A 27,922-nucleotide genomic window follows, 5' to 3' on the forward strand; every position below is an offset into this window, starting at 1 on the left:
AAGATTAGATTTACACACAGTGTAGCCGAGCACTGACACAGAGTAGGCATTCGGTGTGGAAGTTCTTACAGGATTACATCATTGCATTTTGTGTTCTCACATGACGTGGGGCTGGGAACCTTACCTAAATTAGGACATTTGGACCCTCAGCCCAGGAAAACCAGCATTCCAGACACTGCCTGGTCAGTACCTAAACTGCAGACTAAAACTCCCTTAGAGACCCTCTCTGGTGCTGGCAGGAAGCCCCTATTGCCATGGTGTCTATCACACTCCGTCTTTCTGTTTCAGGTGGTTAGCTCAACCAATGGAGAGCTGAATGTCGATGACCCCACAGGAGCCCACTCTAATGCACCAATCACAGCTCACGCCGAGGTGGAGGTAGTCGAGGAAGCTAAGTACGTTCATCTTTTGAGGGGGCTCTTGAGTCCTAGGTTGAAAAATCTTCTTTGTCTCTTCTTCTCCATGTGCTGCTCATCTCAGACTGGATTCCTCATGCTTGTGTCCTCAGCTTTCTTCCTTTGACCATTTTATTTTTTGCATGGTACCCTAAGGCTGCTTCTGCCCTTCTTTAGCTGTGATTTCTGGGAAGACCATCACATTGTTCTAGTCCACATCAGGCAAAAGGCCTAGTGAACCAAAAGAATCATGGTATAAGAGCTAGAACAGATAGTAGTCATGAGCCTCTTGGGTCCCTCCGGGATACAGAAAACAATCTGCTTATGTAAATCATGGGCCACACTGAACAGCATTTGATTTCTGGTTCTTGGCTAACAACTCTGCATGTACAGCCCTAGAGCAAGGGCTTCAGGGCCATTTTGTTCTCACTTAAAATGATTCTGGATTCCGAGAGACTCCCAATAAGTCAGGCAAGATAGTCTCTACACCTGTGAGTAAAAGAGTCTTGGGAGGAGAGGAAATCACAATGTTCCCAAGATGGGGAGGAGGTGACTCTACTTCCTTTTCTGCCTCTCTTGCCTGTGAACGTGTTGCCCTGCCTGTACCACCAGCCCCCAGGTGCTCTCTGCATAGCGTGTGGTTAAACTCTTAGCATATAGAGTATAACAGGAAATCATTGCCAATTCTGCTGCAGAAGCAGCGTTTCTATCACTTCTTCCCCTTTTTGCCCCATCCCAAATTCCGATCCAGATTTAAACTCCCAAGAAGACATGAGGTAGGGAGAGAGAAGTCCTTTACAAATCAGTAACTGCTGCCAAGCCTGATACGGATGACCTTTCCTGTAATGAGAATATTCAGGCTATCCCGGTCCTGTCAGAGGCAGACAACATATTAATAGTGATACCTGTGTCCTAGGTGCTCTCTTGAGCCCCCAGATGGCCTCAATACAACCCAGAACATGCTTACATCTCTGGGAGTAAGGTGGTGGGAGGCCAGTCAACACCTGCATTCTTCCCTCCAGTTATATTTTCTGTGGTTGTCCCCCCGCCCCCACCCACCCCTCTGCTGTCCTCCCCATCTATATGATGAGTTCACTTTGCTTCCAAGAGGTCCTTTCCTTGGAAAGGACAGGAATCCTTTGAGGATTCCTACCCAGTAGATAAAAAGCACCCAAGGATGACTTGGATGATCTCTCACAGGCACGAGTCACTCAGTCCCTGATGACTATAGGCAGCGTTAGGTGCTCCTCTCCTGGTTTATATAGGGCTCTGGTAAGTAAGAAAGGCAGGGAGAGTTTTTAATCCTGGGAGGAAAGCATTTTTAGTAAGGAAACATGCTCCCTATTCTCAGGGACCTTGGAGATTTTAATGGTACTCACAGTGTTTCTTCAGCTTCCATGACAAAACTTCATTCTCCAAAGTAAACAGTATGGTACTTCTTATCCACAGTGTTCTCAACCTTGGCTGCACTTTGGAAACACCTGGGTATGTTAGAAAATGCAAATGCCTGAATCCTATCCCCAGAGATTCTGGTTTATTTAGGATTATGGCTTGAGCATCAGGAAATTTTAAAAGTCAGGTGATTCAAATGTGTGGCCAAGGTCAGGAAACAGGGCACTAGGCACGTTCTGATTCATACATTGTCTGGGCTTGAAAGATGGCTGTACCCATTCCCACCTACCTCACTCCCAATTCATGTTGTGGCTATTACTTTGAAGGCTAGAAGTTTAGCTCTGGATTTAATAGTGTACTGTGAATACCAAGATTCAAAGAGTTTTGTTCTTATCGTTTGCCTTATACAGGTTTATCTTTTGAACCCATTTCTCTCATTTGACTTCGGTAAATGTGTACACTGATTGTGTATGTGAGTGTGGTGTTTGTGTCCTGTGTGTAAAATAGGGGGCTGTTCACACAAAGAGATTTCAATGTGGTGACTTCTATTCTGGTATGATCCAAACTCTAGGATAAAGAGAGTTCAGAGTTTCCCCATTCAGTAAAAAGGACTACTGTGACTGCCACCAGTTCTAGGTTTGGGCCTTCTGAAATGTATGGACCAGAAGGGAGCAAGTGTATTTGACCAGATGTCCTCCAGAAGCTCAAAGCTTAGGGCATTTTGTGTGCTGATTCCCCTAGTGATTACATGAGCTACCAATCCATCTTGCCCAGGGAACTGTCTGGCAGGGCCATGTGTTTTTTTTTCTTGGCCTTCTATGTGTTTTGGAGGAAAGGAGGGGGTAGCCATCAATCCACCTGCTCATTTTCATGGGAAGAAGTCACAGCTAGAGAAGCACGAGACGTCCCAAACAACCCCTCATTGCACGCAGCTGTGATGCCATTTGTCCATGCAGCCTGCTTGTGGGAAAAAGAGAGCTGTTGCCTATATTAAGGTTCAACCAGAGACTGAGGAGATAAGTGAAACCTTCATTTCCAAGCATTTGATTCACGCAGCTTGTTTTATATAAAGGAGGAGAGAAATAACAGGGTCTTGGTTTTTGTTCTTTCTACAAAGTGAACATCTAACTGCCCTTTTCTTCTGGCTGTGGGACACATGTCCTTGTTTAAATATAATTGGTAAGGCAAGGCAGCTTTTTGGTTGATTTTTGTTAAGGAGTTTTTGCTTACTCACTGACTTTAGCTATAACTTAGAAAATGTGGACCTCATTTCTCCTGAGAATTAACAAGAATGGGATTTTTGGCCCTTCTCTGGCAGTTATACCTTAGTCCAGAGCAGTGACCCTCCTTGCTCTGATTCATCTCCTACTAAAATAAAGTGTTGCTGAAGCCTTTTCCCTCCTCTAGAGGAAGAGCTAACTGCCAGCCAGCTGCTTTGGTTAGGCATATTGGACTTATAGAAAGGCTAGGGACTTGTCTTTCCCTCAGAATAGTTGGAAGGTCAGCTTAACATTGCACAGTAAGACTTTGTGTGGGAACCAAAATGGCTCACTTGGTGCTTGATTGAATTCTTACAGGCAGAATCATTTCCTCTTTCTTGTGCTATCTTCCCGGAAATTGCCCAGGAAAACCCGCTATGGGGCTCCCACCAACTCTTTCTGTTCTACCTTACCCCTCACTGAGATCCAGTTCCCTCCTCAATGCTTCTATCAGGCACCTGCCCCTTCCATCTTAGGGTGGGGGCCAAGTGACCTGGGCCTACTCACCCTACCTCGACAGAGGAAGAAACGAAACACCAACACATACTGCATGTTTGCATGGCTCACAGGGAGTTGCTTCCATCTCACCTCTGTGGACTAATATCTCTCTCTTTCTCTCTCTTCCTTTCTGTGTTTTTCTCTTTACACACTCTATAGCTGCCTGAAAATGCTCAACCTGTGGTGAGTCCCTCTCTCCAGTCCACATGCTAGGGGAGCGGACCAGACTAGGCTGGGATTGGCAAAGCCAAACAAAATGCCTTAGGAACACTGAATGGCTTCCATACGCCACCTTGTGCCATAACCACCCAGACTGGGGAACTAGATCCACAAGGTGGGGATGGGGCAGGCCTACACCCAGGAATTAATCTGTTCCTTCTTTCCTTTCAAACCCATCTCATTGCTGTCTCCTCCTGTCAAAACAGTATCCCCAGTATCCAAAATTATCTTTCTATTTTTAGCCAAGTGAATTGTCTCCCAAATTAATAGACCAGATATTATCAGACAGAGAGGGACAGAAGCAGGAGGACAAGGTTACTCTATCAGTTGTTTAGATTATTCTTCACAACCCCAAGGGCAGTTATCACCAGATGATCTCCCATTCTGTGGTTTGGTCTCTAACTGGCTGCTTCGGAAAAATCTGTGACTTTTCTTTTGATTCAACTGGTTCTTCCTTCTGTAGAATGAGTCTCCAAAAGAGCTCCTTCTTGGGGGGAGAAATGGACATTTTGTTGTTGTTTTGGGGGTTTCTGTTTGTTTTTCGTTTATTGTCTTGTCTTTTCTTTTCTCTTCTTTTCTTTTCTTTGCCCTGTAAGAGTACATTTAGTGGGCCAAGGGCTGACCTGGCTAATGAGATATTGGAGCCCTTCTCTTCCACTCCTGGAAAAGGTTCCTTGAGTGGAAGGGGGAGCCCTGAAGAATCTGCTTTCAGTCAAGTACATTCTTGATACAAGAAAGAGCCCTCTCCCCAGCTTTCTTCTTAGACGTTGCCTGTGACCTTCCAGGTGCTCCTGAACTGGCTGGTCTGTTGCAGTCTGGAATTATAATTTCCCCACAGTGTCTGCATGCATGGGGTCATATTCTATGTGGTGATAACAGCCTCCTGGACTCTGTGTTTACCTTGTTTCTATTTGTCTTCAGTGACTAGGTTGGACACCAGTTTCTGAGCCCCATTGGTCTAAGCCAAGTTGCCTATGGGGCTTCCCCAGGAATAGGGATATATGGAAGATAAGTCAGGTTTTATGGAAATAGAATTTGTAGTCTTATGGTACTGGGGAGTACCTTTGACCTATTTATCTAGCAAACATGTCTGTGTAATCTGACATTGTCATAGTCTATTTTTTTCCTGTGAGATGTCACTCACATAATCCTGACTGCAAATACAGGGTCCACTGTGTGCTCCTCCAACTCTGCTTGGGACTCTAGGGGGTTCCCCAAAAGCGTAGGTTACCCAAGAGCTTAGATACCATCTAGCTTAGGTACTCCGTAAAGTTTAGGTGCTGTCTAGCTGTAGAGATAAGACATATATACTGGAAAAGACAAGTAGGTCTCCAGGAGACTTGTTATTGTCCCTCAAGAGGTCACTATGGACAGGAATGGTCGAGAAAGACTTCATGGATACTGTGGGGCTTGAGCCAGGTATTAGAGCAAGGGAAGAATGTAAAAGTACACCAAAGAAGAGAAGCCTGGCAATGAAATAGCAAAAGGGGAGAGAGCCAGGACATAGCAAGAGAGCAGTGTGGGAACGGTAATGGCTCAGAGGTCTAGAGAAAGAGCACTTGGTGACTTGTGGGTAGGGAGACTGGATTGATTCTGACTCCAGCATGCTAAGAATTTCTGGTCATCCAATCAAAGAATCAACTAGAAGAATATTTACGACACAAGAAAGGTTCATCACTCACCTTCCTTCTCTTTGGAGAGTTAGACATTTGTGTGGAGTTAGTAGGTGGGCTTGGTCTGGGGTCTGACCCAGCTTAATAGGTCCTATTGCTGGTAGTCACCACAGAAACCAAAGAATCGAAAAGCAGATTGTGGGGCCTGTTTCCTTTTGGGTAGAACTGTGAAAAGCTGCCGAAGCTTTAACTAGTAGCAAAAATTAATCTGGGGCTCTAAACCGTAGCGCACATTGCCCTCCAGTCAGGCAGATTCAGCATGATGTGCCTCAGCTGTCAGGTTATGATGTGCTTGTGAGCAGACACTAGTTCTTAGGACTTGCCTCGAAGGAGGTAAAAGAGAAGTGAGTAGTGTAGTTTGAAAGGGACCAAAACAGTATTTCAGACTTCTTTGTGATTGCTCTTACCTACTAAAAATACAAAATCCTCATTTTAGCATCCTCCAAAAAAAAAAAAAAAGAATAGAAATTGACTTAAATGTTAATGATGTCTCTGAAAATCATGGTTAACAGGGAATAGGGAACTCTGGTATAATACTGGTGCTCCCATGAGTTTTAATTTGCGTTGTTTAATATTAATATCAGGACTTTCAACTTGGAAAATGTTCCTTTTCTAAAGCATATATAATAGAAAAAGATCATTTTTTTTTCTTGAAATCTTCTCTGGGGAGAGGACTGTCTTAAACAATCAGGAGCATTGGTCATTTTTATTTCAAAGAATTTATTCAGTCTCCAGATTCACATGCCACTTTGTTTAGTGACTATATTCATACCCATTTAGTATTTTACAGGACTCATGGCTGGCTCAGTCAGGAGAGCATGCGGTTCTTGACCTCGGGGTCCTGAGTTCAAGCCCTATGTTGAGGGGAGAGAGTACAATAGTGTTTCATAAATGTCATTGAAAAAAAAATAGTGTTTCATAAATGTCATTGATACCTTCGGAAAGTCTTTTTTTTTTTTTTTTTTTTAATGTTATTTATTTTTGAGAGACAGAGACAGAGTGCTAGTGGGGGAGGGGCAGAGAGAGAGGGAGACACAGAATCCGAAGCAGGCTCCAGGCTCTGAGCTATCAGCACGGAGCCTGATGTGGGGCTCGAACTCACAGACTGTGAGATCATGACCTGAACTGAAGTCGGATGCTTAACCAACTGAGCCACCCAGGCACCCCATCTTCAGAAAGTCTTTTTAAAGACCCTCTTAAGAAGGTCCTATTTCCAAAATTTTCATGTTTGATTCATTCAGATATGGGTAAAGGCTATCATTCCTTGTATAAATGTCTATTTCTACATTCTAAGAAACCTTCTCCAAATTTTTAACAACTTGTCCATTGGGTGTTGAAATACCAAGGAGCCTGGCTGAAAAAGGAGAGAATCTTAGCTAGAGTGGAGAACTTAGGAGAATGGGAAGTAAGCACCAGTTCTTTATGTTCATATGAACAGCCCTGGCATTAAACCCAGAGATTTAGGCAAGAGAACCAGACAGAGTTTTCTCCGAAAAGCTTTCCTTTCAAGGGTCCAACAAGTTTGCAGCTTGACTCCCCTCCACCATCTGGCATCTTTGATTCATCCACACCTTCTGGCCCTCACATTCTCATTTCCCATGTGTCAGCTTCCTGGAAAGGACATGTCTTATGCACCAGCTATGCCACAGCCCTCATCACCCCCTTCTGGACTTAGTCATGCCTCAGCAAGAGCTGCTTCCTATTCCAGAGACAGGAGTAAGGAGGGGATGCTTGGGCCTAGGGCTGTGCTGGAGCTGTGGCTACTGTCCAGGGGGCAACACGTGGAGGGCGGATGAAGGGAGCAGACCCCAACCTCCACCTTACACAGGGCTAGTCCTCTAACCTTGTTTGGCACGGCAGCAGCGGTCTCAGTAGCTAAGCCGAGGACCCTGCAGCCATATGCTTGCCAATGGTCAACTCCTGGGCTGTGGCACTGGTCCCCTCTGAATGAAACGTGGGCTGTGTTGATAACAGTCAGGGGATCTAGGCTCACAGTACTTACTAAGAGTCAGGGCTCCTTCTGCTTGCTCTGGGTAGCTGGGTGGGGATGGGGGTATGGGATGGAGAGAATCCTTAATCCTTCATTGGCAGCATCATGAGATCCTGCTAAAATTGCAATCATATTTTGTGGGGGATTCATCTGTCTCAGTTTAGCTCCATATCCACTGGCCATTGAAGCTGCATTAAATTATTGTGCCCTCTGTATCAAGGGGCAGACGATACAGGCTAGTCTTAGGCAGCCCTGAGGAGCCCCCAGCCTTGGTTCCAGATAAAGATGAAATATTTGGGTTCAATGATAAACCTTCATCCTTCCAAAAAACACCTGTTTGGACCCTGCCTAGCCTGCATCATTTTGATGATTGAGTTTGGTAGCAGATTGAAATGAAGTAGCTATTTCCTTTGACTTTCCTGGCAGACACTGCCCACTGCTTCCAGTGTGTGCACTGTAGGTGGTGGGTGTGGGTGGCCCTGTGGGTGGGTGCCAGGGGGGAACTGCCCCCCACCCGCCGGGCAGTAAGCAGAAGCAGGCAGAAGTCTGAAGCTGTAAGCCTTCCACACTGACTTGCAATGTTCCTTGTACTCCAGGTGCTGCTGTTTCTTTAAGAGGAAAAGGAAGAAGACTGCCCAGCGCCACAAGTGACCAGTGCCTCCCGGGAGTCCTCAGGCCCTGGGGACTCTAACTCAATTGCACCCGCAGCTCCTGCCATTTTTCATTGGAAGGGACTCCTCTATGGGGGAGGGTGGAGGTCCAAACCAAAAAGAAGAAAACAGATGCCCCCAGAAGGAGCCAGTGCAGGCAGCCAGGGCCCAGTGGGTCAGTGGCCATCCCCGCCTGCCTACAGCTCTGAGCAGGTCCCAGAGCTGCGGCTCCTCCACTGCTTGCCCTCGGGGCTGCCTGGTTGACTCTCCTTCCTATTGTTTACAGTGAAGGTGTCATTCACAAAAACTCAAGGACTACTATTCTCTTCCCTCCCATAGTTTACTCCCGGTTCCTGCCCCACCCTCAACCCTCTCCAGCATAAAAGCTAGTGAGTTAAAGGCTTTGTCTGCTGAAGGAGCTCAAGAGGCTGGGGGTGCGGTCAAGAAGGCAGGGGGAAGATGGCAGGCCTGGCAGGAGAAGAACGTTCTCCACCTACCAGGTGTGCCTGGCAGTATGGCTCCGTCCTCTGTGCCTCTGCAGCCTCCATCCCCAGCTGGCCACGGGGTGCAGGTTCTTGCCACCCTCCCTCCTGTCAAGTTACACTGTCGGACACAAGCTGTGAGAAATCTGCAGTCTACTGTCCCTGCGCGTTGGCATTCTTCGCTCTCTTGACGAGCGAGCTCTGTTCTCCAGACGGTAGTAGGACAATGCAAATTGTTCTGAGCAAAGGAAAAAACTGACTTTATTGCACTTTTAGTTTTTTTTTTTTTTTAAACAAAAAACATGGCAGATGCATATTGTGTCTGGTTATATTGGGAGTTTTACTTTTTTCTGTTTTGAGGGGGATGGGGCCAGCCAAGCCATTCAGAGAGAACATGGGTCCAGAGGACATTCTCAATGGAAAAAGTTGGGTCTGCAGCACCCAGAAGAGAAGAAGCCAAACTCTTGTCATTCTGAGTAAACACTCAGGTTGGCAAAGAAACATACTTGAATTTTCATTCATCTTCTCAGCTGCTGAAGAATGTCCCTACCAGAGCCTCTTGACCTCATCAGCCTACAGTTTGGACCGCCTAGCTCTCCAGCACATGGGATGAGCCAGCCAAGCCAGACTGACCAGGAGAAGGAGATGCTTGACAAAAAAATTGGAAATACCAGTTTCCTCCACTGCCAGGGACTTCCAACTAAATAGCCATGTGACTTTCTTAGTGACTTGGGAGACAAAATTAGTGATGAAATGGCCACCGCCATATTGCCACTAGTGGACAAGAAGAGGAGGACTAAGTGAACCCACCTTCCAACTGCCAGAAGAACCTCAGGATTTGGCATCATAGGGCCAGGAAATAAAATCATTGTGTACTGTCTGCCCCGATAGCTGAGTGATAGCATTTGGGCTGGCCTGCCTTACCAGGCACCAGACACCTGCAGATCTCCCAGCAGGTCCACAGCAGCATGCTTAGGACTGAGCACGTGGGGCTGTATAAACAGGAAGATAAGATTGGCTGGTGCTGGAAAATTCCAAGAGAAAGGATACTGAAATGAAAGGTCTGAAATTATCTTCTCATTTGGATATAGACTCCTTCCAAATAAGATGGCCATGTACCTAGAGCGTGTTTGCCCCAGTCCACTGTCTGCCTCCCCATGTGGGTTAGCCACCTGATCTACTACCATGAAGAGTCTTGGTTCTTCGTTCACTGCTTGGAAAGTAATGTATGGAGTTAATCTTACTGTGCTCAATTTTCATTTGAGTTCAGTGGCTTATGTAAACAGTGACCTCTTTCCAGATGTGATAGAGGAGCAAGAACCACTTACATCAGGGAACAAGGCCTTGTATCTGGGAGTAGAGAGAGCTAACTCACCAAGGAGGACAGTGGCTGGTGACTTAGTCTGGTGGTTTTGGGAACTCTGAAATCATTGCCTCTGGCTTGAGATGGCGGGCCGTGTTTTGGACCGGAGGATGTGGGGATACTTTCTGGTAGTTGGCATTTCCTGACAAGTCCCTTGATGTATCTTACATGGAGCAGAGATAGCAACAGTGGCATGGATCAGAGTTACTGGGCTTTACCTGTTCCATCGGGCCTTGGCTAGGAAATACCATTTTACTGGCTTCAAACCTGCTCAGCTCATGTAAGGATTGTAATCTTTCATTTCTTTAAAAGAAATTTTCCTGTATACAAAACAGAGTGGCTGGGAGACACAGTGTCATATCCCTTTTCCACAAGGATTTTGAATATTGAGGTTTGCTTCCTTGATAATACCTAGTGGTTAAGGCACCATCACAGAAATGTACAGTTTCTCAATTGGCATTTGGGCAACTCTAACTTCCTGTATAGAAACTTTAACTTCCTTTTCCCTGTGTAGAAAAAAAACCTTGCCTCTCAAGGGATGGCAAGGGGAAGTAGTGACAAAGCCTCTAGCATCCTGGCACTCCACACCCCACTAAGTGCCTCCCACCTCTGCTTCCACAAAAAAGCAAAGGCATTGACCAGCTTGGCTCAGGGCAAGCCCCCCTGCAGCTGAGTTTGTGACTTTTTTTGGTCTTAAATGTTTTAAAGGCTAGCTCTTGAAGGGTTAAACCTAAGCAGTTATGGGGGGTCCTTCCTAATGCACTGTTCTCATTCTCTGCACCACCCCCCCCCCAAAATCTCTTACTAGGTATCTGCTTTTCATAACAAAGGCGAAGAGCCCCACGTCCCTCTGGCATGTAGGGTAATGGTGATTCTTCCAAGGCCATTAACACTCCAAGGTGGTCCCAGGCCTCTGAGAGATCCTATTGTGATCTTCCTGAAAATTAAAAAGTAAATAAAAAGACTACCTAAGGAATAATTTGGCCATCAGTTCCATCCCCACCAGCACATCAGGGCTCCCTCTTCAACCCTGTTGCTATAGTTGCTTAGTTCTGTGTCTCAGCCGGGTCCCTGAGGTTGGGCACTCCCTCCTCCCACCACCCACCCAAATCCACTCACTATAGTTTTAGAACTTTCTCCATTTCACAGCATGGTGCCTAAGGATCTTTTTCTTTGGGATTGATGCAGTTGCTTCTGAGTTAGCAGTAAGTACTAGCAGCGTTCACTCAAAATATTCTTAATAGTATGCCATTAGGAGGACGTCTCCCAAGCCCTACGGTCCTTCAGGTATTGCATCCTGAGCAGATTAAGGCACGCAGGCCAGGAACCCACCAAGGCATAAGCGGTCCTTCTCTTATGACCAGAGGATGACCTGTGTCTGTGCAATCAAGCAGCTAAAGGTTGATCACTTACACACACCTTGGCATTTCCCAGTGGTCTCACTCTGGACTCTGCAAGGGTGGGCAGTGTGCCAGCAGCCAGTGTGCTTTCCTGACAGCCTTAGTGAACATTCTGCTATATTGGGTCTGTCTAGAAGTAAACAGGGTCTGAGAAGGTACAAGTTAAGTGACTAGGCTAACCTCCAGTTAAAGCTCCATTTCACTCTGGAACGCAGAGGCAACAGGGGACAGCAGAATCCTGGGCTTTTCAGTAGAAATGTTGATTTGCCTGTTTTATCTGCATGAATTCCAGGTACAAAGAAACCACCTCTGCCGTTAGCCAGAAGAGGGTCCATCACCTCTATATCCCAGCTTAGTTAGTGCACTGGAAATGGACACTGATAGTGCATATTCATTGTTGATTCTCCGTGTTAGTAACCTCCTTTAATGTCAGAAATATGCAGTGATGGTAAATGTATGTCAGATTGGTTACTAAAGATCATAGCCTTAACTTTTTTGTATGCAAAAGATAGAATTAATTGCCCCTGTCAGCAAGCATGGCTGATGTTTCTCAAAAATAAGTACTTCCATGACGGCATAGAAAGCATCTCAAAGGAACTTGATCTTTTGATGCATCTCTCCCAATTCCACATGCCTCCTGTGTGTCCCAGTCACCTCCATTTTCATACTGAAACCAGTTTTCCATTCCCAGTGAATTGCCCTGACAGTGTCGTCTCCAGCGTCAGCCACATTAGGGCTCGAATTGCTCAGATTGGGAGCTTACAGCGCCATACAGCCAACATTGCCTTTGCCAGTCCACTGCCACTGTCCCCGCCATTGCCCCAATGTGGGCAGATGAATTCCAGCAACCCTTAGGGAGCCAGGATAACCAGGCAACCCATCTGGATTGGCCATATATAAGCACCAGGCACTTGTTTTGGGGGCTCTTGTTTTGGCAACCCCGGGCCTCCAGGAAAGCCCTGTCTAGAAATTGATGGCCAGTGATTCCCAGTCTTCCTATGACGGGTTGGCAGGAATCAAAATGGGATTCCTATGGTTTTATTGTTTTTGGGGGGGGGAGGGAGGCAGCGGAGGGGTGGCTTTGTTTCTGAATAAAGAAGAGAGGAAACTATGGCCCTTCTGAGGGTTTGCAGAGTTTGAGCAGTGTTTTAGCCACAAATAAATCTTGGAAGTCTTTGATCAATTAAGCAGTCTTAAAAACATGTTTTTCATAACTCCTTTTGCAGGTGACTGAGTGCAAAAGAATAGGTTTCTCCACTGTATTCAAAAATAGTAAGTAGGTTCCCTGGATATAGACTGTAGTAGTTGACAAATTTCCTCAAAAAGCAACCAGGAAGTCCACTCCAGTATTTGTAGATCAGCTTACAAAGGAAAAAGTGAACATGTACTCCATATATTTCTAGTTTTGTTACCAAACTTGATGTTATAAAGAAACCTCAGTTCTGTGGACAGAATTTCTTTTGTCGCTTTTCTTTTACTCCTCGCAATCTTATTTCCGGTGCCATCACCACCTTCAGAGTCTCAGAGCAGAGGGTTATCCTTGGTAATAAATGGGGGTGCAGTGCAGTCATCCCAACAACACACACAGGAAAACAGCTGTTCTGACTGCCTCTTCCCTGCAAACCCCCTCTTTCAGGGCAGGTGAGACATTTTCAGTGTTCCTCTTCATGAGCTCCAGACCAAATCCCAGGCCAGCCCTTGCACTGAAAGCTTTTGTAAGAGGTTTATCAATCTGTTAGGAATGTCTCAGGAGAGATGAGCCATTTCTTTGGGGGGAAATCTATTTACAGATGGGTGTGTGGTTGCGCTTGTATGCCTGTGTGTGTGTATATGTGCGTGCATGCGCACGTGGTCTCATCTGTGCATTTCACTTCCATAAAGACTCACAGGCCAGGCTGCTGGGACCATGTGTTTAGGAATATCCTCGGAAGAAAACAAGTAACAAGTGAGCTTCTCAAACTAGTGTCACAGCAGTCTGGCTCTGGGAATGAGCCCCATTTATCAAGCAGAAAAGTAAACAGCAGAAAAGATAGAGATGAAACCAAAAATATTATAACCCCCCCAATGGAAAATAATGTTGATTCATCAATTCCCATTGGATATATTACATGCTCTAATTTATTATATTATTATTTTGTCTGTTTCTTTAATCTTTGCCCATTGTACTTTTAAAAAGATGTTGGGATGTTGATTGCAATTTTTTAAGACTAGATAATGTATAAATCAGCTGTGGAAATCAGTTTTAAATGCTGTGTGGATGTGTCTGATTTATTGTTAAATGCCTTTTTTTTTTTTTAACTTTTTGTTTTATTTTAGATATGTGTTGTTGTTTCATAAACCCCGGCACTGGTCGCAAAGCTCAGCTGTGAAAATGAAATTTGTAGTATTTTTTAACATGAATGTTTATTTCAAGTGTATTTGAAATGGTTCCTCTGGGAGAGAGATTTGTACACCATTAGGAAAAACTCCTCTGCAGAGGAAGTAAGCCGCTTTTGGAGAAAACGGAAAATGGGTCTTGATGTGTTATCTCAGAGTAGCCCATTTCCTAGGGCACCATGGAAAAACACAAATGTGATCTTTAAGTATACCTCTTCCCTAATTTGGGGAGGAAAGGACTCAGTTTGCACCCTTTTTGTATGTAAAATAAAATGTCTTACCTTTCTTGACTAATTTTGTTTGGTTAGTTGGTTGGTTTGTCTGGTTTTAAATTCCCCTGGCTCGTTTGTAACTAAGAATCCAGCTAGGATTACTTTGATAGGATTCAGGGCTCTAGTGAATGAAAATAATGCTTGATACCTTGGCATTCTTGCTTCATTCCTTTGGGTTGAACATTGCTCTCTCCTGCTGGTCACTTTATTTCTGTTTATTTATTTGTAAGTTTATTTGTTGATTTGAGAACCAGAGTATGAGCAGGGGAGGGGCAAAGAAAGAGAGAGAGAATCTCAAGCAGGCTCTGCCCTGTCAGCATGGAGCCCCATGCAGGGCTCAAACCCAACAAACTTTCAAAACCCAAGAGTTGGATGCTTAACCAACTGGGCCACCCAGGTGCCCCCATTTTTTTTTTTTTAATTTTAGAGAGAGCATGAGCTGGGGAGAGGGGCAGATGGGGAAAGAATCTTTTTTGAATGCTTATTTTTGAGAGAGAGAATGAGCAGGGGAGGGGCAGAGAGACAGACACAGAATCTGAAACAGGCTCCAGGCTGAGCTGTGAATGCCAGGCTTGAACTCACCAGCCGCAAGATCATGACCTGAGCGGAAGTCGGATGCTCAACCAACTAAGCCACCCACCCAGGTGCCTTCCCCCCCCCAGAGAAAGAGAATCTTAGGCTCCACACTGAGTGTAGAGCCCGATGCTGGGCTTTAATCCCCTGACCCTGGGATCAGGACCTGAGCCGACTGAGTCACCCAGGCGCCCTCTGTTGGTCACTTTAAATATTCCTGGCAGAACGTGGACATTCATCACTCACACACATACTGGTTCCTGTATCCCTGTGGTTCTTAGGTGGTAGAACATCAGGACGTTAGGATGTACTCTGTGGAACAGCTTTGGAATAGCTTTATAATGCTCTACTAATGAACATCTGCACAGGGGATAAAACTATGATGTGCAATTAAAATCAAATATATATAGGGGCGCCTGGGTGGCGCAGTCGGTTAAGCGTCCGACTTCAGCCAGGTCACGATCTCGCGGTCCGTGAGTTCGAGCCCCGCGTCGGGCTCTGGGCTGATGGCTCGGAGCCTGGAGCCTGTTTCCGATTCTGTGTCTCCCTCTCTCTCTCTGCCCCTCCCCCGTTCATGCTCTGTCTCTCTCTGTCCCAAAAAAATAAATAAAAATGTTGAAAAAAAAAATTTAAAAAAAAAATAAAATCAAATATATATATATATATATATAGCCACAAAGTAACTGTCAATCGGCATGATTGGTTCCAGCTTTTTTGTTACTACTCAATTACTACTTGATTTGTTTTTTCACTGGGTAGGCAAGTAAGCAGAAGACACTTAAGATCATCATGAGAGAAAAACTTCACACCGAGAGCATTTTATCCATCAAGCTTTTTTTTCCTTTCAAAAGTGGGGGGGAGGTGTGGAGGAGGCAGGTTTTATGTGTTTTAGCATTAGCTCCTCAGGTGGAGGCTACTTTGAAAAAACATAGTTTGGTAAACATTTTTTCTCAATGGCTATGGAGGGCATGAGACCAGTGAGTGGGGAAAGAGGCCTGACCAAAAAAATGGTTGGAGGATCAGAAGATCAACTTTCTCAGTGCAACAGTTTTACCTAGGAGAACCTTTACCGGATTGAGGTGTGAGGATTAGAAACAGCAAACATCACTTGTGTTTACATGAGAGAACTGTGGAAACTATGCAGCCTGACTGCAGTGACCTCAGTGTAAGCAAGGACAAATTAATGCCAGTGGCCATGCATAACCTCAAACTTAGGTCAGCACCTCATAAAGACAACAAATTGCAGGGCTCAACTAATTGAAAGGGAGCTGTGCCTACCTAGGATTTGGGCTGTGAAGACCAAGACTTTCTATATTAAGCTTCGGAAAGTGATTTAAGGGCACTTGGGTGGCTCAATCACTGAAGTGACCAACTTCAGTTCAGGTCACGATCTAGGGGTCGGGCCTTGTGCCCTGACAGCGAGCAGCCTGCTCAGAATCTTCTGCCTCCTTCTCTCTGCCCCTCCCCGCCACACGCACGCATGTTCTATCAAAAATAAACATTAAAAAACAAAAACAAAAAAACAGCATTGAGTGGGGCGCCTGAACCCAGGCCGTTTCACAGGTATTATTTCCCACCTCAGTACTAAGTATGACGTTACTGCAACCAAAATTTGTTGAACACTTAGCCCTGCAGCAGTGTTGGTGGAGTTATATACAAAATCAGTGCAACACAATCCGTTGCTCACGCGCACACAAAACGGTTACTTGGAAAAATAGGCAAAGAAAGGAAGTGAAGACCCAGAGTATACAATATTAAAGCGTGCACTGACTCATACATACAACAGTAAGCACGGTAAAAACCAGAAAACAGGTAGTATAGTGACATGGACTAAATCAAAAAGGGGTTCGAAGCAAGTTTTACAAGACAAGTAGAAGGAGCAGTATAAGGTCATGTTCTGGGTGAGCACAAACATGCCCCGAGTTTGGGGAAGCTACCATATTTAAACCCAAACTGATGGTGGCTAATGCTTAACTGGCCCAATTCGGAAAATAACAAGTGCCTTCTCTCCCGCTATCCACCGTCTTCCAAACATAAACTGACCCTCCAAAAGACTTCCACTCCCACAAAGGCAGAGCCGGCCAAGGGACCCTTCGCTCTACATGCTGGGGCTTGTAGTCTCCTCGGAGACCCAATCCGCGCGCTCTTCAGGGCCGGGCGGTGCCGCCTTCAGGGATCCTCTCCCCGTGGGTGGGCGTTGGCTTGCGGGGGAGCCAATGAGGCCACAGTAACGTGGCAGCCACCCCGGAGCCCGCGTCTCAGCCAGCAGGGTCCGCGAGGCGGGCTCCGCCCCCCACGGGGACCTACTACACGGCGCCGACCTAGAGGGGGGAAACAGGCCTCGCCTCCTGCCAGGAGGCCTGTAGGAGCCCCGGTTCCCCCCCGCGGCCGCGCTCGGTGGAGGCGCCGGTGCCCACGTTGACGCGTCCCCACCCTCTTCCGGCCCTCGGCTGCCCGGGCCGCGCTCGCTTCGCCCGGTGGATGCTGCGCCTCTCCGAGCGGAACATGAAGTTGCTCTTCGCCGCCGCCCTCATCGTGGGCTCTGTCTTCTTCCTGCTGTTGCCAGGTCCTTCCACGGCCGACGAGAAGAAGAAGGGGCCCAAAGTCACCGTCAAGGTCCGTCTTCCCCTATCCCAACCTTCCTGGCAAGGCCCACCCTCCGTCCCCCGGGTTCCGGCTTCGGCGCCGCTGGTTAGCGGTGTCCGAGGCATTTAGGCTCCCGGAGCTCAGGCCCAGGCGTCCTCAACTTTGGCTCAGCCTCTCCCTAGGTTCTCGGCTGTGGCCTCGTGGCGTCCGTGCAGTCCTGCTCGTTGAGACCGGAGAATGCTCGGCTCCTCCCCAACACCCCAGCCCTTGCCGCGATTCAGGAGCCGACGCCGGGCATGTCCAGCTGGGGCTGCCACTGTCAGCCTCAGAGCAGTCTTTTTGCAAATACTGTCCAGCGCTGGGGAAATGGTGAAAGATCACGTCTGCCAAACAGAATCCTTTCTTTACTTGGGCCAGATTTTACCCACTTCCAATTACAAAACACAACAATCTAGTTTAAACGTGCGTGGCAAGCTTAGGCTCGCTTCTTTATGGTTTTTTGATGTTCATTTCTAGAATCTGTGCTCATTATTTATTTAGACTAAAGGTGGTTTGGCACGCTATAATCTTAAGGAGAGCGCAAACATTTTCTAGAAGGGTCTGGAGTCTTCATTAGATTCTCATGGTAGAGTTTTTGTCACTACCAAAATCAGGTTCGGAATCACTGTTTTCAAAATACCGCTCTGTTCTCTCCTACCTTCATGGTAGCTTCTTGGCTCCTCCTTTCCCTAACAAGGTCCCTTTAAAAAGGCTGACTTTGAAATGGTGTTCTTCCTCAGGTGTATTTCGACCTGCGAATTGGAGATGAAGATATAGGCCGGGTGGTCATCGGTCTCTTTGGAAAGACTGTTCCAAAAACAGTGGACAATTTTGTGGCCTTAGCCACGGGAGAGGTAAGTGACCAGAGCAGAGGTAGTCAAACTCAAATGAAGTGAAATTGGCAAGTAGGGCTGGCAGGAAACTGAAGTGCGGAGCGTGGCCCAACTATACCAGGAGTACTGCTCCTGTGAATACCCTCACAGAGTACTGCCGACCCATAGTACTGGCAACCACTATTATCACATCTTGCGGGTTTTATAAACTGAATTCAGAAATAGATTTTTTTTTTTTTGAGAAAATTGTTTATTATTTTTGTTTATAAATTTTTTTTTTAACCTTTATTTATTTTTGGGATGGAGAGAGACAGAGCATGAATGGGGGAGGGGCAGAGAGAGAGGGAGACACAGAATCGGAAACAGGCTCCAGGCTCCGAGCCATCAGCCCAGAGCCTGACGCGGGGCTCGAACTCACGGACCGCGAGATCGTGACCTGAGCTGAAGTCGGACACCTAACCGACTGAGCCACCCAGGCGCCCAAGAAAATTGTTTATTTTTAAGACATTTCAGTAGTCAAGGAAAAGCAACCAGAACTTTCTTTTAAGGGTGAAGGGCCCAGAGCTTCCCAGGTTTTAAAGAAACAGTAGTGCCCCATTTAAGAAAGTTTGTATTCCTCTTAACTCTAGAGAACAAACTGGTGGTTACCAGAGGGGCTGGGGTTGAGGGACGGGTGAAATAGGCAAAGGGGATTAAGAGTACACTTAACCATAATGGGTGCTAAATACTGTATAGAATTGTGGAATCACTATATTGTATACCTGAAACTAATATAACATTGTATGTTTTTATACTGGAATTAAAAAATTATCAAGGAAAAAAGTTCCTATTATAACTTTCCATTGAATTAGGTAACTTTTTGATGTGATTTGATCAGTTTTCATGCATCGGTTTCTATGATTAGAAAAAAAAAAGAGGGGAAAGGTGGAAACATTATGTGAAGTAGAATTGTGTAAAGTCTGGGAATTATATAAAGGCAGAGGAATGTGCAGTCTTAGCCCCTCTCCTGGATCTGTGTGTTCCATGCCTCGCCTGTGGGAACTGTTCACTCAGTGGCACATGGAATGATGAATCTGGTCAGCAGTGGTATCTCTTCCATGATGAGTTGTGGGCTAGGCTCTTGCAGGGCCTACTTAATATGTGCCTGTGCCTCATGCCACCTCTCACCTTTTCATTCCCTTTTCTAGAAAGGATTTGGCTACAAAGACAGCAAATTCCATCGTGTGATCAAGGACTTCATGATCCAGGGTGGAGACTTTACCCGAGGAGATGGCACTGGAGGTAACCTCAGGTCGTCTGGGCTATAGGATCTGTTAATGCAACTTCCCACAGGGGAGAGCTGGGCTGTGTTGGGTAGACAAGGCCTCATTTTCGCCCAGGTTCAGAGACAGGACTGGCACCTGCATTGAGACCAGCTGCACCCTTCTTTGTACAGGGAACCCAGTATGAGAGGAGAAATGAGGGGTCATGTGGATCTTACCCCGCTGACAGACCTGGCAATCAAGGCCTGCAGCGTTGATGACTTTTCTCTAAATACCCCCTGGGGGGAAGGGAAGCAAAGTGTACCATGTGGGTGATTCTGGGTCATGCATGCAAAGCCTGAGTGGGCAACCTTGGAAGCCCCAGCGGGGATGGGAGCAGCTGCTCCCCTTGGCAGTCTCCCACCAGAGACCACTTGGCAAGAGCCAACTCAATCTCCCCTTTGCATTACTTGTACACATAGGACAGAGAGACAAATAGCCTGGACTTACCTAACCCATGGGAGGGCTCACCGTACTTGGGTGCCCAGCATACTCTTCCCTCAAGACTAAGGCTGCCCCTCACCCCCTCAACAGATATCTGTCGGGACAGGCTTTATGGTAGGTGCTGGGTGCAAAAATCAGGGGGACAGCAACTTGCTTTCACTGCCAAAGAATGGGATGAGTTGGGGGTTCTGCGTAGTAGGTGCCCGGCCTATGGTAAATCAATCCGGCCATTTTCAAAGTGCCAACAAGCAGAGGAATCACTTCCTGGCCAAGCTGATCAGGAAGTGGCCTTGTGAATATGAGGGAAGATTTGAACTGGGGTCCTGGCTGGGGAGAATTTGGACAAAGAGGCAGGGCTAAGGTGAACCCAGCTATGTTATGCCACAGGAGCTTGGCTGAATAATGGGGTCAGGGGATGGAAGTAGAGCACATGCCACACTGGGGTCCCAGAGTGGTGGGCCAGGGCAGACCTGGCAACCTGGGCTTTGTCCTGCATGAAGTTCCACAGAGGACTTGAATGGAAGACCCAGTCGCAGAAAGGTTTTAGGGAGGGTGATGGTGGCAGTTTATAAATTTAAGATGCTCACAAGGGTTCTCCAGCATACTCCGTTACCCCTCTGAGCATTAGCTGTACCTGCAGTGGGGGTAGCAGGAGTGCAGAGGAAAAATGCACAGCTAACGGGGGTGAGAACCATATGGACAATGTGCAAAGGAAAAGGTGTCAAAAGAGTAACTGAAGTCTGGAGGGGAAGACAGTATGTTGAACTTTAATTCGAGCTATTCATCTGAGTTTGGGAGTCCATGTGTGTTGGGAAAGTGACTGAAGTACAGATGTGGGGAAATCCTGCAGTTGATCGAGATTTACAGAGGACTCTGATCTTAGCCAGCACTCGAGCCAGGAGTCACTGCAGAGGGCAGGGTTCCTCCCTAGCCTGGGCATGAGATGTCCCTGTCAGCATCTAGTGACTCTCAGGTTCAGACTTCCCCACCTACTACAGTCAGAAATACCTCCTGAAGAGCAGCTGTCCAGAACCACTTCCCAAGTGGGGTCCATCCTCTGGAACCACAGGGTGAAAATAAGGTGTACTGAGGAAGGAAAAGGAGTTTTGTAGGCGAGTCTGAAAGGTGTTGGGTAGGGGCGCCTGGGTGGCTCAGTTAAGCCTTTGACTCTTCATTTCGGTTCAGGTCATGATCTCATGGTTTGTGAGATGCATGCTAACAGCATGGAGCCTGTTTGGGATTCTCTTTCCCTCTCAAAAATAAACATTAAAAAAAAAGGTGTTGGGTAAAACAAGACAGGATTTCTCCTGGAAGCATCTCTGAGAACTTGAGGGAGGATCTCTGAAATGGCATAGGAAGGAGTCTGCCCAGCTCCCTTTGTCTTTCACCCTCTGGCCTCGGACCCCTCGTGGAAAGACACACCACACACACCAACAGGCAGTTTTTATTTTGTGTTCATTACTAAGAGGTTCTTGATTTTCCAGAACCCAAATGGCAGCCCCTCCCACCTCCTCTCAGTATCTTTTGTGCCATTAGGAACAAAAGCTGTCCTCTTCTTCTGGAGAGCTCTTACCCTCCCATGTCCCCTGCACAGCACCTCTCTCCACCAAAGTCCCTCAAAGTTCCTATGGCAGACCTCTCAGGCCATAGCTAAGGGTAGCTGTTGATCTGTGCCTTATTTAAAAGCCACTAAAGTCTATTCTCAAAGTAATCGATCAGGTGAGCTGTTCACTAAATCAGCCTGGCATCGTTCCCCACTTGGTCTGTCAGCATGATTTGGCTCCAAGAACAGAGGGTAGGAAGAGCACAGCTTTTATGTCCTTATAATCCATTTGAGCCTGGCCTGGCACAGAGGTCGAGTCCCTGGAATCCTCAGCCCAAAGATCTGCTTGGTTTGGGCCTACCCAGCTCCCTGACCTACTCTTTCTTCCCAGGTAAAAGCATCTATGGTGAACGCTTCCCTGATGAGAACTTCAAGCTAAAACACTACGGGCCTGGCTGGGTGAGCATGGCCAATGCAGGCAAAGATACCAACGGCTCCCAGTTCTTCATCACTACGGTTAAGACAGCCTGGCTAGATGGCAAGCACGTAGTGTTTGGCAAAGTTCTGGAAGGCATGGTGAGTTTCAGGGGCTAAACTGGGGCAGCTCTCATCAGGAAAGCACCGTATATTTTATCGTTTTCCCAAAAGGGGACCCAGATTCACACCAGTGTTCATGTTTACAAACTTGGGGGGAATTAAGAGCTACCCTACTACTCTGTGCCCCCAAGTTCTCAATTCTTCCAGCTCCAGGCACAGGCTCTGGAGGAGGCCTGTTGAGGCTGTACAGGTGCAGGTACCACCCTGACTTGTACAGGACATGGCTTAACGTGATGTCCCTGAGAAGCCACTTCGTGCCCACTCCCCCGCCACCTTTTTCTTCCTCCTTGCCCTTAGCTCAGCCTGGCTCATACTTCAGGGATCAAAACTATTGCATTTCTAGGTTGTCCCTGCCCTGTCACCTGGCTATGCTTCTATTAGGATTTTGGTGCCTGGAGCTTGGCATGCTATTCATGTGGGCATCTCATCCCTCCCTAGCCATATTGTGAGGCCTGTCTCCCTTGAGAGGTGGACCTCCTGACCTCTCTGCTTTACTGCTTCTGCCTTCCTTTCTAGGAGGTAGTGCGGAAGGTGGAGAGCACCAAGACAGACAGTCGGGACAAGCCCCTGAAGGATGTGACAATCGCAGACTGTGGCAAGATCGAGGTGGAGAAGCCCTTTGCCATCGCCAAGGAGTAGGGCCCCAGGGACTTCTTCCCTTTGAGCCACCATCTGTGCGGCCCTGTTGCCCTCCAGGGAGGGGGTGGGGTGGGTGGGTAAAGATGGCCCACCACACGGCTCCGTGCTGCACTGGCCCTAGTGCTGGCATCTGACTGAGTGGACTCTTCACCTCACATTCCATAGGCCTCCAGGCCCGGTTTTGTAACAAACTCCTATCCATGCTGACCAATAAAAAAAAAAGGTGGTTTGTTTTTTTTTAAACCAGTGTGGGCTGAGTTCTTGGGCCTCCAACACCTGCTCAAGTCTCTGTCCCAGCATGTCTGGGACTCTTGGGGCAGGGGGTGCCGATCCCCATCTGAGGCTCTGGTCCGACCCCTTTCTCTAGACACTGCCTACAAAATTTCAAGCAGGAGCTTTTACTCCTCGTTTCTAACCTTTGCCACTACTGTGCGTCAACCTTTGCTTGTCTCCTGCCCCTTTCTGGGGTAGGTGAAGAAATACACCAGTCTCTTTTCAAAGCCTACCTCTAAATTGGACTTCTCCCTTTATTCCTTATCCCCTGTTGTCCCTGCCCTGGCATCTGGGGTGGTTAAATCCTGGGTCCGGGCCAAGGGGGACCCAGCCTCTGAGAAGGGGGCTCATACACTGAGGCACATGCCTGTCCTGGCAGGTGGCCCACAGACCTCTGGGCTGGTCAGGGCATCGGTGGCAAAGGAGCAGAGTGACAGGGAGCCTCGGACTGGGCTTTAGCTGAGCTGGTGCTGAAGCCATAGAGGCCCTGGAGCACACCATTCACCACCATGTTGGACAGAGGCTCTGTGGGACAGAAGGAAAAAGGGAGGAAGGGGTAGGAGACCACAGAGAAATTGATGTAGAACAGGCCCAGCCTCAGGCCTGCAGCTCCTAGAGCCCCTGCGCCCATAGGCTCAGCCCCCTCCTCAGGAGCAGGAGTCCCCACCAAGGCCAGAGGTAACAGTTGGCCACCCCAAATGGGGCCTTGGCTTTCCTGGCTCACATCCTGTTCACAAGAGCTTGGTAAAGCCAAGCAGGTGAAGAATGGAGACCAGGAAAGCCAAGTTTATTTCACCATGTCTACCTCCCGAAGGAGAATAGAAAGCAGGCTATAGGAGCAGCAGGATAGGTGTCTCCCCAAAGGAGGGCATTAGGAGGGAGATATTGCCTGGGGGTCCTGAGCTGAAAAATGGCAAGTTCGCCCCTGACTCCCACCCTGCTACCTAGGCCCTAAATATAGATTATAGGTCAGAGCCCATCCCCCCCACCCCTCACCTGGGGATGGAATGCAAACGTAGGGATCCATGCAGAAGCTGATGACAGGCCGGTGGTGGAGCTGGGAGCTGGGGGGGGGGGGGGGGGGGGGGGTAGGGGAGGAGAGTCATAACAGTGGAAGAAGAGGCGAGGCAGGGGCAGGGTCTCCTATCAGGTGGAGACTAGGAATTAAGATCACCAAGCACCCAAAAAGGGAAGGTGAGTGACAAGTGGTCTCAGGAGGCACCAACAGAGATACCTGGACTGTTGGGAGAGGCCAGACACCGGCAGGCACAAGGCCACTAGGGGGCAGCCTGAGTCGGGTGGGGATTGGGGGCGGGGGGGGGGGGGGGGGGGGGGGGGGGGAGGGGGGCTTCCACTTGCCTGCTGTTCTTGGGCAGGAACTCCCCCAAGGCGCTGAAAAGAGGAGACCCGCTGTGAGCGGCTGTTGGGCTAGGAGTTGGGGGGAGGCACGCGCGCGTGAGGAAGGGGTGGAGACACGCAAGCCCAGCACCACACCTCCCAGGGGACCACTACTTCTATTTGTAACAAGCTCAGTTCCGGAGGTAGCTGGGGTAAACCAAGACGGTCCAGAAAACAGTCCCTGTGCCCAGAGCAAGAAAGCTAATGAGGGAGGCCATATCTCAAGGAAGAATCAGGCCTTTGCCTCCAAAACCTTGCCTCACCTGCTTACTTCAGGGAGCCCCTGTCCCCTCCACACTAGGGCCCCTCTCTCTTGCCTGGCCATGGCCCCTAGAGGTGCTCACCCCCAGTTGCTGGCCTTAGGGTCTGTGGAGAAGTGCCGAAGGCTCAGGAATTCCAGTAATTCCTTGGGCACATCCTGGTTCAGGTACAGGACACCCTGGGGAGGAGAACAGAGGAAACCTATAATCAGACCCAGCTATTTAACATAGAGCCCAGTGCAAAATGGAAACGATGGGGGCCTTCCCAAATGACTAAGCCAGAGCAGAGCATTAAACCAAGTTTGGGCCCTTCTGAGCCCTGGGCCCTGAGTAACTACATGAGTCGTATGCCCAGCAAGCCAACCTGGCCTATAATCTGGCATCACTGTGTGGGGAAGAGGGGGGGGGGGTCTCCACCCAAATCCTCATCACTGGGGGTAGCACACGCTCTCACCCTGGAGGGAAGAGAGCTAGCTTTCAGTGAACTGAAACCACCTGCCTCCGTGTTACCTCATTCCCTTCTATCAGTACTGAAAGGGCTGTTTGGAACCATTACTGTTCAGAAAATTGAGGCTTGGGGTAGTAAATAACATGCTTAAGATGTGGGTCTCCTTCATTCCATGCCCCCGCACCTCTCCCTCTGGGTCGCACCTCTGCTCCAGCAGGCTGGGGAGCAGCAGAGTGAACCCCATGCACACCTGGATATAGGCCTCCAAGCCCTGCCGCCGCTGCTCCAGTCCTCTGGTCCTCCAGTTGGGCAGGCGTTTTGAGGGGAAGTCGGGCACTTTGTACAGTTTCTTGATCTGCCAGGAGGTTACCGCGGTGCCATCAAAGCATCCTGATTGAGCCCTCAAGCTCACTTCGGCCTAGCCAAGAGTCTCTACCCAGGCCTCCCCGCCCCCACCTCCAAGACCCTAATGAGTGATGGTTGGGACAGGGTGGAGAGAGGCCCCAGCACCCTCCTCCCCCAAACGCCCGAGGTCTGGCCGGCCACACATTGGCACCCATAGTACAGGCTGCACCCTGCCCCTTTGCGCCCACCCCGCAGCCCGCAGGGAGGTCTGTGCCCAGGACAGGAACTGGGGCGGTAACGGGGGTGGCAGAGACTGGGGCCGCAGTTCGTCTCCCAGGAGGTGGGCAGGAACCAGGCCGAGGTCGGTGAGTCGGCGGCTGAGCCTCACCCTCTTGTGCAGCGCGTGGAACTCGCTGTAGCGCCTCTGCACGATGTGCCTGCGCCCGCGGCACAATACTTCCACTCGGAACACCTGGCGGGCGCGGGCGAGCGGCCAGGTGCGCGTGAGGCCCCGCAGGAGGGCTCAGCAGGACCCGCGCCCGCAACACGCCCACCCTCCCGCACGAAGCGGCCTAGGAACCCCGCCACTCTCCGGAGACCCTCCCACGCTCCTCACACGTTTAGGAAAGGGGGAGGACAGAGCCTCCCCTCAGTTCCCTGCAGTCCCTTGTGAACCTGGACCGCCGTCCACGGAGCTGGCACATCCCAGCGGCCCGAGACCCTCAGCAGGCCGTCTTCTGACGGCCTGACCTGCCGCGCTCAGACGCCCCAGCCCAGGCGCGGGGTCCCCACTACATTCGGCGCGGGGGAGTCCGGCGGGTCCCCGCGTACCTTCCCATCCACTGCCCCCCGCTCACCATGTGGCCTTTCTCTGGGCTTTGCCTGGGATCCTCGGCCTCAGGTCCCACAGACGGGATGTGAACTTCCAGCATCCGCGCCACGGCTCGAGCCCCTCCGAGCGCAACGCTCGGAGCGCGAACTCTCCGGGTGTAGATCACCGACCCCGGCGGGCCCGGCCCCTCCTCCTCGGGCTCGCAGGCCCCGCCCCAAGCTGGCCCCGCCCAGGGCGTTCCCTCGCGCCGCCGAGTCCTGTGAAGGGCTGATTAGGCAGCGCGGGGGGAGGTGGGACAGGATACCGCCCCTCGAGTCTACTGGGCCGCAGGTGGGGACCCTTCAGCGGCGGAGAGCCAGCCGTTTGTCAACATTTTCTGAGTGCCCGCTAACAGCCGTAGACGAGCCAAAATTTCACCTACTTTTTATTGAGCGCCTAGTAAGGACTAGAGCCTGTGCGCGCTCGGCAGGAAGGGACGCGGGGCCCAGACCTAGGCGCCGACCTTGGGGGCCAATCAAGGATGTTCTTTGAGATCCTCACACCCTTCCTCTAGACCAGGCTGCCCCCCCATCTCCTTTCCTCCACCTTTCACCTGGACGCGGCCACGCCTGAGGAGGGCTTGGGCCAATTTCTCTTTGATGTCCACCTCTCCCACCATCCACAAGCCTCTTCATTTCATTCATTCATGCCTGCATGCATTCATTCATTCATCTTTCAGCCCCAACCTTCTTCAGATCCAGTTTGCCTGGATGAAGCAGTTTAGGGACCTGAGCTCTGCTTTGAGGGTCAGATAGCTTGGATTTCCTGAACTGTGTAGACCTGTTCTCATGTGCAAAATTGAATACTATGCCTAAGGAGGGTGTATGGAAATGGAGATGATCCCTGTTAAGCCCTCAGCATAGCAGGTGCTGAGAAACCGGCAGCTTGAGGGCTTGTCCTGGAGGCAGAGGTGGGTGGTGTGTGTACAGGGCAATAAACGGGGAAGAGGGACTGTGGGAGATGGCACTAGGCTGCTACTGCCCACCCCTCTGGGCAGGGCCTTCCTGGGTATGTGGCAGGATTTAATCCAGAACTCTCTGACCCCTTGGGCTAGAAAGGGCCTCTGCTCCCCTACTAAGTCCCCCTACACTTCAGCCATAAGAGATCTGTCCCATTCAACAGAGTCCTCAACTCCCCTGACTTCCTCCAACAAAGGCCTGAGCAGACAGTGGAGGGAGGGAGGGCTGGAGGCCTCAAGGTGGGAAGGAGGAAACAGAGCACCTGTCTTAGGGGTAGAGGCTGGCAGTTGGGGGATCACTGACTCCCTCCCTCCCCTGCTAGTGCAGAGGTGCTTCTGAGCTGGAGCAGAATCTCTCCCCACCCCCCACCCAGTTCTGCCCCTAGAGAGAAGCTGAGAGGGTGACCCCAAAGAAGGCAAGCAGGTCTCACCAATATTATGCCCCACGCTTTCTTCCCCCAAGTTCCATCTCACAAAAGCCCCAGAATCAGGAAGGTGAAACTTCCCGGAAGGGAAACCACCCACTGTGAACAGAAGTGCTGAGATTTCATTTCCTTGTACTTTGGAGCCCCCACACTCAAAGACCCTGTTCTCCTTGTCTACTGACCAGGGGGTCCTCTCCCAGGACCTCAGACCTCTAAGCTTCTCGTCACCTGTCCTAATGACTGCCCTCCCATCTAGAAAACTGCTACATCTCTTAATCGACCTCCCTGTTTTTCCTTGCCTCCCTCTCTCACACAAGGTCCATTGTCTACCTAGCAACACAAACCACCATCAAAGCAACTGCTTCAAACCTTATGAAGGCTTCTTTCGTGTTGTACTTTGAAGAAAACATCCCCTCCCTA

The 27,922-nt window shown here is 49.1% G+C and overlaps 3 protein-coding genes across 8 annotated transcripts in view; 2 read left to right on the plus strand and 1 right to left on the minus strand.

Moving 5' to 3' along the window:
- Positions 1-13,991, plus strand: part of CSNK1G1 (casein kinase 1 gamma 1) — a 162,734-nt gene extending 148,743 nt beyond the window's left edge. For both annotated transcript variants that reach the window (XM_043555191.1, XM_043555189.1), the window contains 2 exons: positions 289-395; positions 8,023-13,991. In XM_043555191.1, the coding sequence (XP_043411126.1) occupies positions 289-395; positions 8,023-8,077 (162 nt within the window). In that variant the 3' untranslated portion in view covers positions 8,078-13,991. The remainder of the gene's footprint in view (positions 1-288; positions 396-8,022) is intronic.
- Positions 13,992-16,967: 2,976 nt separating this feature from the next.
- PPIB (peptidylprolyl isomerase B) lies at positions 16,968-22,767 on the plus strand. Its single transcript, XM_043555192.1, has 5 exons — positions 16,968-17,158; positions 17,908-18,021; positions 19,188-19,281; positions 21,680-21,864; positions 22,402-22,767. The coding sequence occupies exons 1-5, from the start codon at positions 17,024-17,026 to the stop codon at positions 22,522-22,524; spliced, it is 651 nt and encodes a 216-aa protein (XP_043411127.1). The 5' UTR covers positions 16,968-17,023; the 3' UTR covers positions 22,525-22,767.
- SNX22 (sorting nexin 22) lies at positions 21,177-26,273 on the minus strand. Of its 5 annotated transcripts, none has more exons than XM_043555193.1 (7): positions 26,106-26,273; positions 25,637-25,720; positions 25,154-25,258; positions 24,540-24,634; positions 24,157-24,225; positions 23,794-23,861; positions 23,034-23,322 (listed from the first exon to the last, which is right to left on the minus strand). In XM_043555193.1, the coding sequence occupies exons 1-7, from the start codon at positions 26,178-26,180 to the stop codon at positions 23,201-23,203; spliced, it is 618 nt and encodes a 205-aa protein (XP_043411128.1). In that variant the 5' UTR covers positions 26,181-26,273; the 3' UTR covers positions 23,034-23,200. The 5 variants fall into 5 exon arrangements, with proteins under 5 accessions (XP_043411132.1, XP_043411128.1, XP_043411129.1 ...); XM_043555194.1 differs by having other exon boundaries at positions 24,157-24,189; positions 26,106-26,271; XM_043555197.1 differs by lacking the exon at positions 25,637-25,720 and having other exon boundaries at positions 21,177-23,322; positions 24,157-24,189; positions 26,106-26,267.
- Between the last annotated feature and the right edge of the window lie 1,649 nt (positions 26,274-27,922).

The sequence above is a fragment of the Prionailurus bengalensis genome, chromosome B3, assembly GCF_016509475.1.
Source record: "Prionailurus bengalensis isolate Pbe53 chromosome B3, Fcat_Pben_1.1_paternal_pri, whole genome shotgun sequence".
NCBI lineage: Eukaryota > Metazoa > Chordata > Mammalia > Carnivora > Felidae > Prionailurus > Prionailurus bengalensis.

Bases quoted from the DNA above. Each gene is read 5' to 3' on its own strand.
- PPIB (XM_043555192.1), top strand. From the start codon at position 17,024: ATGCTGCGCCTCTCCGAGCGGAACATGAAGTTGCTCTTCGCCGCCGCC. The intron at 18,022-19,187 runs GTAAGTGACCAG...TCCCTTTTCTAG, and splicing joins TGGCCTTAGCCACGGGAGAG to AAAGGATTTGGCTACAAAGA. The intron at 21,865-22,401 runs GTGAGTTTCAGG...CTTCCTTTCTAG, and splicing joins GCAAAGTTCTGGAAGGCATG to GAGGTAGTGCGGAAGGTGGA.
- SNX22 (XM_043555193.1), bottom strand. From the start codon at position 26,180: ATGCTGGAAGTTCACATCCCGTCTGTGGGACCTGAGGCCGAGGATCCC. The intron at 25,721-26,105 runs GTGAGCGGGGGG...CGCGCCCGCCAG, and splicing joins GCCCAGAGAAAGGCCACATG to GTGTTCCGAGTGGAAGTATT. The intron at 25,259-25,636 runs GTGAGGCTCAGC...ACCTCCTGGCAG, and splicing joins TCCACGCGCTGCACAAGAGG to ATCAAGAAACTGTACAAAGT.